This window comes from Tenrec ecaudatus, chromosome 2 (genome assembly GCF_050624435.1).
Source record: "Tenrec ecaudatus isolate mTenEca1 chromosome 2, mTenEca1.hap1, whole genome shotgun sequence".
In the NCBI taxonomy this organism is placed as follows: Eukaryota; Metazoa; Chordata; class Mammalia; order Afrosoricida; family Tenrecidae; genus Tenrec; species Tenrec ecaudatus.
In genome coordinates this window covers 62,468,496-62,483,736 of record NC_134531.1, presented here as the reverse complement: position 1 = coordinate 62,483,736, position 15,241 = coordinate 62,468,496, and the positions used below count along the sequence as shown (strand labels likewise).

Below are 15,241 nucleotides of genomic sequence, written 5' to 3'. Positions count from 1 at the left end.
ATATCGTATTTCAAATTGAAGAGCCCTGGCAGCGTAGTGGTTAAGCATTGGGCTGTGATCCACAGGGCCAGAAGTTTGAAATCACTTTCTGCTCCAAGGGAGAAAGACAGGGCTTTCTCCTCCTGGAGCGTTACAGTCTGGGAAACTCAGAGGGGCAGTTTTACCCTGTCCTAGAGGATCCGTAAGAGTTGGCACTGACTACATAGATAGCAGCTGAGTCTACTGGTTTGGATTCCAAAATTACCTTCCCGCCTCAAAATAAAGGCCAACTGAGCCCTCTGCTGCTTTCCTCAATGCTGCAGTTCCTCATCAGTTCCCCATCACGGTCATCGCCATGTGCACAGTCAGCCTGTGTAGCAACAATCCCCTTGGAGGCCTGCACTGTGCTGACACTTTGCTGTTTTGAGCACACTCTATGTAGACCGCCGTGGCTCTGCGGAGTTCCTATAGTGAAACTGTATTTCATCTGTCTAGACTTACTTCACAGGGTCTTAGGGACGCTTGTTCTTTTGCACATTTTACCCTCATTTCTCCTAACTAACACATGTAAGTTCCTCATCTTAGACATCTCACAATTTATTTCCAGTTTAATACAAGCTTGATACCAAATAAGACCTCAGATGCTGATGACATAGAAATAGCAAATTACAAAATCCCGATTTTCACTAGGTTTTAGAATACTAGAGATATAATCTTCATGTCAAAATAAATATTCAATCTGGACATCTTTGAATTTACCACTATGCTATAAGATGCATGATTTTTACACGGAGGACAACAAGGATGAAACGATTTCCGTTCACTGGCGCTCTAGAGACCAAGATAAAACAGCATCTTCTAAACAAAGTCCAGCCAGCAAAGTTTGAGTCCTGTGGCAAGCAGTTTTATCGTTTTGGTAAGGAGGGAACATACACTATCTGTAACTCTAACAGTTTCTTCTCGATTTTTCTCAAATGTCTTTCTCCTGAGGAGCTTTTTGAAGCCATGCACCAAACACAGCCACTTAATTTTGGCTGGCAGAGTAACCAGGACAAAGAACTTCATACTTGTCAATATATTAAAATGTGCATTTTTCATCGAATTTGCAGTTAGGTCTACTTCGATTTTTATAATACTCAGAACACTTTATAAGTATTCAACAGGTTGTTATATTTTTGCCATACATGTAATTATATTATCTTTTATTGAAAAAAGGGAAAGAATATTGAAAAATTAACAATGAAAACAAGTCAAGAAATACTGATTTTATGTAGTTTGAAAACAGCAAATTAAAAGATTTATAATTTATAATTGAAATTATTCACTTCTGATGGAATCATGCTCATTTTTTACACAATGCATAATCTTATAGAAATATAGAAATTTACTTCATTTTGATGAGAAATATAATAAATCAGATATTTAGGAAAATAAGATCTTAATGTTGAAGTACAAACCCCATTAGGTGTCCAACACTTACCTCTGCATTGTAAAATTTGGTTTTCACGTCCAGTGGTTTGAGAACCTGGTTAAATAAAACACATCAGTCAGAGGAGATTCTTATCATCTGACCATACATGTCTGTTTATATCTTTTAAATCACAGGGCTTACACTTATCAGCCATTTCCTAATTTTAATTGTAGAAGACTTTTCCAATGCGTGTGCAACAAACAAACAAATCAAATGTACTCATTTATGATAATGGTAATGGTGACATGGGTAGTTTAATTTATAACATGCTAACAAGATGATGTGTTTTCCATATCTGTGTCACATTTCACAGTAAAAATGTTTACATGTAACACAATTAAACTTATTATTTTAAAAGTCACAGAATATTTGTAATAACAATGCAGCAAACAATGGCAATTTTTCTACTTTATAATACCTTCTATTTCCATTTACAAAAATATATAACATCTAATCTACCCATCTCTATCTGTTGATAGGCATGGCATTCACACAGACACACACACATTATCCCAGTGGTTTTTAAGTATTTTCATAGCATGAAAGCTGTGTATAAGTAAAAAACTGCAAAAGTCCAAATTTCTACCTACAATCTCCGTCATTCATTCATGTACACCTGGAAGCTCGGTCCACTCACTGCAAGTCAACAATCTCTGTTTTAAACACAGCGTTAAAAATGATACTATTTCTACTCTTTTTACTCTCCTACATTCTTGTGTGTTTTGTCAAGCCATTAAAACAAACTTGTTTCGAAAAAATCTTCACATTTCACTACAAAACCCATTGCCTTTGGTGGTGTTATTTTGCTTTGCTTTTAGTTAACATACTGTCGTCTGGGTATAGCTTGCTGTAACCTAACAAGGAGTTTTTCTTGGTGGAGTGATTACAAACACTTGGCTGCTAACCCAAAGGGCAGTGATTTGAACCCAGAACTGATTCTGCAGGAGAAAAGACCAGGTGATCTTCTCCCGTATAGATTACACCTTGGGAACCTAACAGGGCAGCTCTACTTTGTCATAAAATGTCATCAAGGCAGAACTGACTCAACAGCACAAAATAACAAGAAATATAACAAAAAGTGTGAGCTATTTGCTTTACTTGGAATTTTTCTAGTTTTCACAGAAAATAATATGAATGACTATATACCTCTGAGGGTTGGGGGGTGTGTGGGGTGGTGGTCGTGGTAATTAAAAACATTTCACTGTTGTCATATTTAATACCTGAAATTTGAAGAATTTTCTAAAATACATTTTTTCTCCATTCTGAGTTGTGTAGCTTACTGCACACACCAAGCTGAAACAGAAGAAATGTCTTAATGATTCTGAATCATTTTCAATCTTATTTAACAGTAAATGCAACACTTCAATTTTACCCACAGATTTAAAAAAATTACACCAATGATGCAAAATTGATGAGGCTACAGTAGCTGTAGATAAACCTCAAGACAAAAAGGTTTCTGATTAGAAAAATGAGAGACATGAATTCTGGAGCAGGAAGCTCCTTTTCATTGAAAGATAAAATGCATCCCAGAATAAGCTGCAGAACAACCAAATAAAACTTGTTGCTGTCAATTCAGTTCTGATTCAGAGAGAACGATCGGACAGAGTACAACTGCTCCAGAGGATTTTCAGAGAAGGATGCCCTGTTCTCTTGCAGGGTGGCTGGGGGAGTCTGGCACTGCACCACTGTGCCACTTGGGCTCCTAGAACAATCAGAGCTGAACTCTAAAAGATAAATCCATGTAAGTTAGCAGAGCATACACATAAATTACTTTTTAGATTCCATGATGGGGAAAAACAGTATAAAAACAATGGAAAGAAAAACACAACCAACTGACCTGAAAGTTTAAATGACATAAATCAAAAACACTACAATGATTTTTTTAAGTAGATGACAAATAGGGATGAAACAGTTCTAATGACATAACCAAAAGAGGGATTAGGTTCTTAGTACTGAGTTTTTATAAGTCAATATGTAAAACAATATTCCATGCAAAACGAGCAAAGGAATACATTAATTGCCTAAGAAACAGTGAAAGTAGTCCACCTTATAAGAAATCAAACAAAACGATGAGGTACGATTTTTATCAACTTTTGGCAAGATGTTTTTGTTTTAATTTTTGTTGTTGCGACTATACATAGAACTCGCACCATTTCAATAATGTCAATATGTAAGTGATTGACGCCAATTTCATTCCTCGAGGTGTGCAACTATGCACATCCTCCTTTTATTAGTTGTTCCTCCCTTGTAAGGCAAAGCTCACTTTCACCTAAAACGAGGAGCCATGGTAGTTACGCATTGGGCTGTCAACGCCAAGGTCAGCAGTTCTAAGCCACCAGGCATGGGACTCTGTGCTCACCTAAAGAGTCAGTCTCGGAAACCTTCAGGAGCAGTTCCACCCTGTCCTACAGGGCCCTATGCATCGAGATACTCAACAGTAGTGCATGAGTGAATGAGTAACTCCTCCTAAAAGTTTCCTACCTAATTTTTGAATTGCTGTTATCAATTTTACCCCCGATAGACAGATCTTAAAAGAACACAGTGCTCAAGCCAGACATGCTTTAGTTAAGCTAAACTACCGTTTGGTTTAAGATGACTTCAAGGGATATTCTGGGTTAAAGTTTTAAAGAATTATTCCAGGTAATTGTGTCAGGGTTCATCCAGTACTGAAAGGTATTAGACCAGGGGTCCTCAAATTTTTAAAACAGGGGGCCAGTTCACTGTCCCTCAGACCTGTTGGAGGGCTGGGCTATAATTCTTAAAAAAAACTATGAACAAATTCCTATGCACACTGCACATATCTTATTTTGAAGTAAGAAAACAAACGGAGCACAAACATCCAGTGGGCCAGATGAATGTCCTCGGCAGGCCACATGTGGCCCGCGGGCCGTAGTTTGAGGACGCATCTTTAGACCATTTGGATTTCATGAGAATTTGAAATTCAGTTCCCTATTTTCCTCTTTTGAAACTTAGATCAAAATGTTCACTAGTGGTAGCTGGTTCTTCTGTGAGACCAGTTCTTCTGGTCCCACAGCAAGGGCAGGAAATAGCCACACATTTAATTTCCTGAAAAATTTCCTGTTGTTCTAGGTGACTAGAGATCAAGTGTTGGGCTTCTGAAGATTACTTACAAGCTTGCAAGCCCTAAGGCACATGTAGCAACAGCAGGTAGAACAGAAGCTTAAACACATCACGAGGTCAATGAACGAGGTTGTCTCCTGACCCCCACAAAGGAAACAAATCCCAGGAAGGATTTGCTGAGACAGCCACCCGAGCAGCCACACTTTCCCTTCTCATTGTTGTAAATACTCTTTACCTCACAACTGCTGCCAATCCAACTTTTACACGCGTACCGCTTACGGGCAGCAATTAAACTCATTAGCTGTGCAAACCTGCCCGTAGTGCATTTTTTCCAATTACTGAAAACTGAAACATATAAGCGATAATTGCCTTTTCCCTCCTCCTTCCCACGCTAGATGGTCACCAAGAAACCTTGAATTCTATACATTTATTTTCTTAAAAAAGCAGGTCATAAATATTTTTACCTTGTAATTTATTCAGCAGCATATCCATATTGAACAAATATTAAGAGTTAATTTTTCTAACTAGCTAAATAGTATTCCATTATGGTTCATCTATCCATTCATTCACTGATGGTCATTTATTAAAGTGCTTATTCTTTCTCTACTGAATGCATTTAGCACACTTCTCAAAACACCCATTTCTGGACTCTCAGCTATCTCACTGATCTATGTGTTTATGTGTTATACCAATACCAAGCTGCATTGATTACTGTGGCTGGACAATGTTTCACAACTCGGCAGGAGTGCCTCCTTCCACTTCCTATTTCTTTTGTAATATTACTTTTGTTTTTTGTGACATCTTACCATTCCATATAAGGCCAAGGACTGCTTTTCCCATTTCTGTAAAGGTTGTTGGGATTGTGATTAGAATTGTGTGGAATCTATAGATCATTATGTGCTTCTTAGCAATATTAAGCCCTTCAATCCATAAACATGGAATTTCTATTTATTGAAACCTCTTTCCAGTCCATTTTCCCACTAACTTTTTGAAACCCCCTTGAATGAAAGGTATTATCTCACAAGCTATTAATTTCTCTAGATTCCCTTTGACCTTGTACCTATAGTTTTGCTACATTCCTCTCTTAGTCCTGGAAGTCTTGGCAAAAATTCTTTATAAGTGATAAAAAAGTGTGGTATCCCTTTCAAAGGCATGGCCGGTATTGATAATTCACAGGCCATCTTGGCTAAGTCAAAACTAATGACTATATCCTTGCTCTTTGCTGATCCTGACTTGAGGCAACCTATTAACTTTTCTAATACACTCCTTTGTCCATAACTATTAAATGTGTGCAACACATTATCAAATCCAGGATATATAGAGAGTGAGGTGGGAGGAACGGCTGGTTGTCAGAGCAGGTAAGGAAAGATGGAGTGTGGAGGCCCGTCTGACTCTTGTCTCGTAACAATGGGGAGCCAGTGGTCAGATAAGGCCCTCCATTGTCGCTGACCACAATAACTTGTTCTAATGGTCACCCTTAGATATCTGGATGATATATCTTTGTCTTGGTCCCATTCAAGACTTAATAAATGTTCCCTTTAAATTATAGATCAGATTGGGATCTCTTTTGTACTCTAAAGAAACAATGAATAAAGAAGCCTGCAGAAGAAATGATGCATTTGAATTATGGAACTGGCTAAGAATATTGAAAAAACCATGGATTGTCAAAAGAATGAGCAAGTCTATCTCGAAAAAAATACAGCCAGAATCCTCTTTAGAAACAAAGATGGTGAGAATTTGTTTCATATACTCTGAAAAACTTGTCAGGGGAGTACCAGTACCTACCGAAGGGCATCATGCAGGGCAGTCAACAGAAAGAGGAGGGCTGACAAGGCCTGGGTTAAGTCGATGGCTACAACAATGGGTTCGCAAACAGCAGTGATTGTGAGGATGGTGCAGAAATGAGCAGTGCTTTATTTTGCTGTTGATAGGGTCGCTGTGAGTCGGAGCTAACTCGATGGTACCTCGCAACAACTTACGTGAAAGTCTTTGAGAATTAAGAGAAGCAACCCTTACATGTGTGTTCCAATTTCCTTTACTTCATGGTGTATGACGTCATCGATGCAACAGTCAGGTTTAAGTTCAGCCACTGCAGCGCTGGAGGCCGAAAGATTTAAACGCTGAGAACTTGTCTGAAGATCAGCCTTGAAAAAAAGTGACAAGAAACGCCCAAGTGAGACGGGTTCATCTATAGGGTGTGAGTGAGTAGGGCTGGCTTGAGGGAAGTAGTGGTGAAGGGCAAATGACTTCTCTACTCTTCACCTTAGAAGCATGGCAATGGGCCAGAGTCCAGAGAAATCAGCCAGGGGACAGGGAGAGCCCCAAACGGAAGCAAACAGTAACAAATGAAGCTATCTGTGTTCCAAAGGAAGAGCAAAGGAAAGTGGGAGGCAAGGAGGAAAAGTACTAGAAGAACTAAAGGAAGCTTGGAAAACAAGATCCTGATTGTGGCACAAATTTCCTCTAATTCATTTGTTTTTCCTGACATTCTGAGTTAGCAGTTCTGATGTTACATTATACCTGTCAAAAATAATCAAAGATTTAAAAATTGAGACATGAGGTTTATCATGAGCACTTACTCTATATGCACGTACAGAGACCAATTAGATGCCACAAAAAAACAAATGGCTGGAAGTTTCACAGTTAAGATGAAGCTTCCATGGAGGAGCGAACACAGATCAGCCACGAGCTAATCTGCATGCAACTGAATGCCCCCTCCCCTTTTTACTGAGATCAACAATTCTGTGTCACAAAGTGGTCTCTGGCCCTCTACCCACCTGTCACACCTTTCAAAATTCAAATCCAGTCAGTATGGCCTCAAGCAGGTGAGAACAACTGGGCACGCTGGGCCAAGAAAAGCCCTGGCGAGGGTAAGTTTGGACAGGGATTTCTTTACAGTGAGTGGTTTTCTGGGTAAGAAAACCTTAACATCAAATTCTGACTGCAATTAATTTTTCTTTTTGACATGTGTATACTAGTTCTAAATATAAAATAAATAATGAGAGACAAGTTTCTCACCTTAGGTGCAAGAAGGTACTGATAAAAGAAGGGAAACAGATGGGATGAAGCTTTGGTTTGGGACTAGAATTGAAGGCATAAGTACAAGTATGAATTTTTAAAAAATACAGATACAGATGGACAGAATAAAAACAAATATATATGCAGGTGCCTGTTATAAAACAGCAAAAGACAAATAACAATCCAAACTCTGTCAGATGTCAGAGACTCATTAATTTATAGACCTGAAGAGGCTCAGTAGAATCACTAAGAAAGAACTAACCCTTAGTTAAACCAACAAAATCCCACAGCCAACTCATTGATTCCGACTCAGCAGTGATCCAAAATTCCTTAACAAACATTTTAGAAATTAAGGAGAAAAAACCCTTCGAAACCTCGAACCCATTAACACTGTTCAATATATTTTCTTAAGTGCCATTAAAAACATTAATTATTATTATACAGTATATGAAAGAGCCCTGGTGGGGTCCTTGGTTACTCATTGGGCTGCGAACTCCAAGGTCAACTATTCACACCCACCAGCTGCTCTGTGGGAGAAAGATTAGCCTGAAAAACCCTAGCACAGTTCTACACTGTCCATTTGGGTCACTACGAGTTGGAATCAACTCAACAGCAGTGGGATTAGTTTTGCATCCCCCTTGTGTATCTATTAGGAATACTAGCAGTACAGTAATTAGGTGCTGAGTCTAGCTCTATAAAGGATCAACAGTTCAAACCTATCAGCTGTTCTGAGGGAGGAACATGTGTCAGTCTGCGTCCATACTGATTTATCCTGAGGAACGCTATAGGACAGTCCAAGCCTGTCCTATGGGGTTGTCAAGGAGTCAGAATCCACTTGATAACTGGGGTTTTGTTTTCTTTCATGGTCTACAGCATATGGACACGTGTTCCTCCTTTTTCACTATATAAATAATGCTGTGTTGAACACTACTTCCTAATTATCTACCATGTGCAGGGCCTCTGGCGGGAGCAGGAGGTGCATTAGTGAGGAAAGCAGAATGAAATCCTTGCCTCTACAGCTTTTTCTTCTCTGCGAAGGAGGATGAAAAGACACAACTAATAATCAACAATTATGATAAGATTGAGGGCAAAAAAAGTAGTCAGGGGGCTGGAGGGCTGGTTTGGGATTGTTGATCACGGTCGTGGGTCATGCCCTAATTCATGGTGACCTTATGCACAATGCAACAACATAGGTCTGGTTCTATGTTATCCCATGGTCTGTTATGAATTAGGATGCTGTGCTCACTAGCTGATTATCTGAAGTAGCTTGCCAGGCCTTTCTTTCTAGGCTCTCCATCAGCAAGCTCTTCTGATACCTGTTCAGCATCTCCAGTGAACAGGTGGTAGCTAGCTGCCCATGAGGAGTATTGGTCAAAGATCGACCCTGGGTCACCAACATGAATGACAAACAAACAAATAAAAACAAATAAGTATAAATGCACAATCTCTTTTCCCCAAACACAAAATTTAAAGAGCTAAAAATTGCATACTTCTGGGTAGCAACAGTCAAGAGATCCTCCAAAACTAAACAAAGCAAGAACAAATAAAACCATATGAAATTCCGTGTTCAACATAACTGGAAAGCAGTGAATGTCCAAGCTTTAAATTACCTGTGGGTGGCAAACACCAGCCTCTGCAAACCACCTCTCATGCACTATGCAGAGGTGACAAATCCTTCAGGAGCACCCGAGGAGCGTGCCAACGGCCCTAAGTATGATATCTACCACTGCCACAAAAACAAGAGTCTGTCCTCGGTGTTAAATGCATTACTGGAGGATGCGACTTCAGGAAAGAATGTGGGAAATACAAGGAGGTAATCCTGAAAGACAGCGTCTCAGGATCCAAAAAGGGAGCCCAAAGGGAGAGGTATCCATTACAAACGGTGCCATGAAAGGGGAAACCAAGAGTAGGCAGGGCATTCAGAATGGAATAATGCAAAAGAAAGGGGTTTCTGGGTGGTGCAAAGGGTTGGTTAGCATGCGTAGACGTCAAGTGAAAGGGTGTGGAGATTTGAGGCTACCCAGACGTGTGTGGAAGACAGGCCTGGGGATCTCTACGTAGCATGGTTTTACTCTGATACCCACAGGCTCACCACAAGTTGGAAATGAGTTGTCATGAATCACTTAGGTTGTTTTTGTGGCTCTAATAAAAGCAAAACAAATATACAAATGCAAAACTTTTTATTCAGGTTTCTGGAAGTTGGGATACATACATCTATCACATATATATCATATATATCCTTGTATGTGCGTGTGTGTTTATATATACATATAAAACAATATTACCAATATATATAATATTATATCCAACTCCATTTTGATCAGACTTCCTTTTAAGGTAAAATTCTATGACCTAAAGTCATCACTCATGGACAGTTTTGAACTTCTACCTTGGATAGAGTGATTCTGCTTGTTTATGCCTTTTCTTCTTTTAAAATCATTTTATTGGGGGTTCTTACAACATTCCACACATCAATTGTATCAGGCATATTTGTGCATATGTTGCCATCATCATTTTCGAAACATTTACTTTCTATTTGAGCCCTTGGTATCAGTTTCTCTTTTTTCCCTCCCTCCCCCTCCCACTCTTGTGACCCCTTGATAAATTCTAAATCATTGTTCTCTTCATATCTTACACAACCGCTGTCTCCCTTCACCCACATTTCTGTTGTTCATCCCCCTGGAGGAATTATATATATATATAAAATCATTTTATTAGGGGTTCATACAACTCTTATCACAATCCATACATACATCAATTATGTAAAGCACATTTGTACATTCGTTGCCCTCGTCGGAATGATGTATATTGTGTCAGTGCTATACTGTACCCTGGTTGAATTGTCCCTTTCTTATAACCCTTCTGAGGGAGGGATGTCCACTTGTCTATAGATGGGCTTTGGGTCTATACTCTAACCCCCCTCATTCACATTGATAAAATTATTTGCTTTGGATCTTTTGATGCCTGATACCTGATCCCATCAACACCTCATGATCACACAGGCTCGTGTGCTTCTTCCATGTGGGCTTATTTGTTTCCCTGCTCGATGGCTGTTTGTTTAACTTCAAGCCTTTAAGACCTCAGATGCTAGATCTTTTGATAGCAGGCACCATCCGCTCTCTTCACATTTGCTTATGTGCCCATTTGTCTTCAGTGATCGTGTCAGAAAGGAGTATAAAAGTGTCAAGTTATTAGAACAAAGTGTTATGTTAAGGGAGGTCTTGAATAAAGGCCCAAAGTCCATCTGCTATCTTATTACTTAACATATAAGTATATATACATTGGCCTCTATCTCTTTAGTTATAAATTACTATATTTACCTATATACCGTATATACTCGTGTATAATCCGAGTTTTTCACCACATTTTTTTATGGAGTTTTTGTGGTAAAATTAGGTGTCTTGGCTGATATTCGGGTCGGCTTACACCCGAGTACATATGGTACATACCTATAGCTTTACCTCTATTAACAGCTTTTGCCTCCTAATTCTTTCCTCTATTTCCTTTCACCTTCTTCTCGTCCCATTGTCATGCTCACCTTCCACTTGGCTCTCAGTAATTCCTTTCGGATACATTGCACTTGATCAAATCCCACCAGGCATTGTATGCCCATATCCTTACTTTTGACCAGTAAATTCTTTTACTCCAATATGACAAACTTGAGGATAAGGAAAATATTTAAATACCTAGCATAATGTCTCATATTTTATGTGCTAATGTCTATTTAATTAAGGATTCCAGTATAAACTACTCATTGAAACACATTTTCAAAGACATAATAAATAAGAACAAATGTTCTGCCTTGTTTCTCAAAGCATATCTCAAAGAGATCACTTACTTTTACCGATATGTCTTTTACACCTTGACTGCTGTCATTATGAACGCTGATGTAACTGGAAAAGGTTTCACCCAAAAATATATTCCTGCAAATAACATAAATGTTTAGGTAAAAATCCACTCACAACCTTCATAAATGTACTATTTGATCAACAATGAGAATTTTACACAGAAAAAAAACTTGAAAGTGGAGAGTAGGCAAACCTTCAACTTTATTTTGTTTATATTAACGACTCAATACTGGTGCATAACCTGCTAACTTCATAAATATAATAGTCACTGACATCTGATTCATGTTAAGAGTCTTAATATTTATATCTGAAGAGGCTAGAATACAGCATTTTTTATTTTGAAATGTTATGCCCTGAAATATAGAGATCCAAGTTATCAATTTTTATAGTAAGAGGAAAAATTTAATAATTTATTTTCTTAAGCTATCTTCATAAAAATAATTGATCACTAGTTTTACAATATATACCATATATACTATATATACTTGAGTATAAGCTGAGTTCTTTACAGCACATTAAAAATATTTTTATTGGGGGCTCTTACATCTCTTATCAAAAGCATATTTGCCCACATGCCACCATCATCATTTTCAAAGCACTCTCTTCCTACTTGAGCCCGATATCCGTTTCCCATTTCTTCCCCCCTCACCAGGCCGGCCCTTCCTCACGAACCACTGACAAGTTATAGATTATTTTTTTCATATCTTACATCGTCCCCTGTAACCCCTCACCCACTTTTCTGTTATTCGTCCCCCTGGGAAGGGATTCTAGATTGATCCTTGTGATCGGTTCCCCCTTTCTGCCCCCACCCCCCCCCAATCCTCCTGGTATCTCTACTCTTCTTGTTGGCCCTGAAGGGTTTATCTATCCTGGATTTCCTGTGTTGCGGGCTCTTATCCGTAGCAGTGTGCATGTTCTGGTATAATCTGATTTGTAAGGTAGAATTGAGGTCATGATAGTTGGGGGAAGGAAGCATTAAAGAACCAGAGAAAAGTTGTTTTTCATCGGTGCTATACTTCATCCTGACTGGCTCATCTCTTCCCTGTGGCCTCTCTGTGAGGGAATGTCCAAGTGTCCACAGATGGGCATTGGGTCTCCACTCCATGCCCCCACCCACCTTGGGTATGGTTTTATTCTGGGTCTTAGATGCCTGATACCTGATCCCATCGACACCTTATAATCACACAGGCTGGGGTGTTTCTTCCATGTGGGCTTTGTTGGCCTCTGAGCTAGATGGCCGTTTGTTTTATCTTCAAGCCTTTAAGACCCCAAACACTATATGTTTTCATAGCCAGGCACCATCAGCTTTTTTCACATTTAATTATGCACCTGTTTTGTCTTCAGCAATCGTGTAGAGAAGGTGAGCATAACAGAATGCTGAATTGTTAGAACAAAGTGTTCTTGTTTTAAGGGAGTACTTGAGTTAGGTCCAATGTCCACATGCAACCTTAATTCTTAACATGTAGATATGAGTACATAGTTCTATTCCCTCACATTATATACTTACGTATGTACATGCCTATATTTAGGGCTCCATAAATGCCTTTGCCTCCTGGTTGTTTCCTCTATTTCCTTTATTACTTACCTTTTGCCCCACCATCACGTTGGGCCTTCATGTGGGTTTAGTAATTCCTTGATGTTACATTGCCTTGATTGAGCCCCACTATGCATTTTACCACCTTCCTTCCATTGATTTTAGTTCACTTGTTGTTCCCTTGTCCCTGGGTTGGATGCCCCTCCCCTTCCTTTCTCCTACTTCCCCTTCTCCTGTATCCCCCTGGAAACAATGGCCCGTTCTTTTCTTTCCTTTTTTAAAAAAATCATTCTATTAGGGGCTCATACAACTCTTATCACAATCCATACATACATTAATTGTGTAAAGCACATTTGTACATTCATTGCTCTCATCATTCTCAAAACATTTGCTCTCCACTTAAGCCCCTGGCATCAGCCCCCTCATTTCGCCCCCTCCCTCTCTGCTACCCCTTCCTTCATGAACCCTAGATAATTTATAAATCATAATTTTGTCACATCTTGTACTGTCCGACGTCTCCCATCACCCATTTTTCGGTTGACCATCCCCCAAGGAGGAGGTTATATGTAGATCCTTGTAATCGGTTCCCCCTTTCCACCCCCACCCTCCTTCTACCCTCCTGTTATCGCCACTCTCATCACTGCTCCTGAAGGGATCATCTGCCCTGGATTCCTTGTTTCCAGTTCCTATCTGTACCATGTACATCCTCTGGTCTAGCCATATTTGTAAGGTAGACTTGGGATCATGATAGTGGGTGGGGGAGGGGAGGAAGCATTTAGGAACTAGAAGAAAGTTATATGTTTCATCGTTGCTACACTGAACCCTGACTGGCTAGTCTCCTCCCTGCTATCCTTCCATAAGGGGATGTCCAATTGCCTACAGATAGGCCTTGGGTTTCCAGTCCACACTCCCCCTCATTCACAATTATATGATTATTTGTTCTGATGATGCCTGATACCTGATCCCTTGACACCTCGTGATCGCACAGGCTGGTGTGCTTCTTCCATGTGGGCTTTGTTGCTTCTGAGCTAGATGGCTGCTTGTTTACCTTCAAGCCTTTAAAACCCAGATGTTATATCTTTCGAGAGCCAAGCACCATCAGCTTTCTTCACCACATTTGCTTATGCACCCATTTGTCTTCAGCAATCATATCAGGGAGGCGAGCACACAATGATATGATTATTTGTTCTTTGATGCCTGATAACTGATCCCTTTGGCACCTTGTGATCATGCAGGCTGATGTGCTTCTTCCATGTGGGCATTGTTGCTTCTGAGCTAGATGGCTGCTTACTTACCTTCAAGCTTTTAAGACCCAAGATGCTATATCTTTTGATAGCTGGGTACCATCAGCTTTTTTCACATTTGCTTATGCACCCGCTTTGTCTTCAGAGATTGTGTCGGGAAGGCGATCATCATGGAATGCCAGTTTAATAGAACAACATATTCTTGCATTGAGGAAGTACTTGAGTGGAGGCCCAATGACCATTTGCTACCTTAATACTAAATCAATACATATATCTATTTCCACTTCCTCGGTCCCGTTCTTTTCATCCCCGAATTGTTTATCTCGCCTATCTTATCTAGATAGACATGTAGATACATTAATAAATGCAAAAATCAGGCAAAGCCAAATAAAACAACATAGGAAGATAAAACTAATAAACAATAACAACAAAAAACAAATAAAAAAACAACAACAAAAAGAAAGCCGCTGACAAAATGGAAAATCCTATAAATAGTTCAAGGTCTGTTTGTTAGCTTTTACGAGTGTTTTCCAGTAGAACCTGAAGGGGTGCCAAACTCCACACTCTGTCGATTTTTGGTGTTCCCTGGGGGTTTCATTAGTCTGCTCCCCCCGCTGTTTTGCTGCACATCCTCAGTGCCTCGCCCCAGCGTGATGGGCCAGACTGTGCACTATTCCCGTACTGTGTATCCAGTGCTGTCCCCCGCAGTATCATGGTTTAGTCAGCACATTTTTAACGTAGTTTTTGTGGTAAAATTAGATGCCTCAGCTGATATTCAGGTCAGCTTATACTCAAATATAAATGGTAGGTTCACATTATTACATGAATATATTTCTAAGTATTCAAGGTACTAATAATGATTACATTCTATATGCCTGGGGAAAAAACCCAACCCCCAAAAATCACCGTTTGCTTCACTTCTCCCAGTGAGAGTGAATCCAGAAGCTTCCACCTCATCAGCAATCTAGCCTAAGAGGATCGCTACGAGTAAGGGTTCCTAAACCCAAACCAAATTCACTGCCACACAGCAAACCTTGTGGGTTGATGCCGACTCACAGCAAACCTT

General features: G+C 39.6%; 1 protein-coding gene across 4 annotated transcripts in view; it reads right to left on the bottom strand.

Moving 5' to 3' along the window:
* Positions 1 to 15,241, bottom strand: part of LOC142439028 (trafficking protein particle complex subunit 13) — a 46,009-nt gene that overhangs the window by 11,406 nt on the left and 19,362 nt on the right. For all 4 annotated transcript variants that reach the window (XM_075541094.1, XM_075541092.1, XM_075541093.1 and 1 more), the window contains exons 4-7: positions 11,388 to 11,472; positions 6,548 to 6,675; positions 2,671 to 2,743; positions 1,460 to 1,504 (exon numbers count right to left, since the gene is read on the bottom strand). In XM_075541094.1, the coding sequence (XP_075397209.1) occupies positions 1,460 to 1,504; positions 2,671 to 2,743; positions 6,548 to 6,675; positions 11,388 to 11,472 (331 nt within the window). The remainder of the gene's footprint in view (positions 1 to 1,459; positions 1,505 to 2,670; positions 2,744 to 6,547; positions 6,676 to 11,387; positions 11,473 to 15,241) is intronic.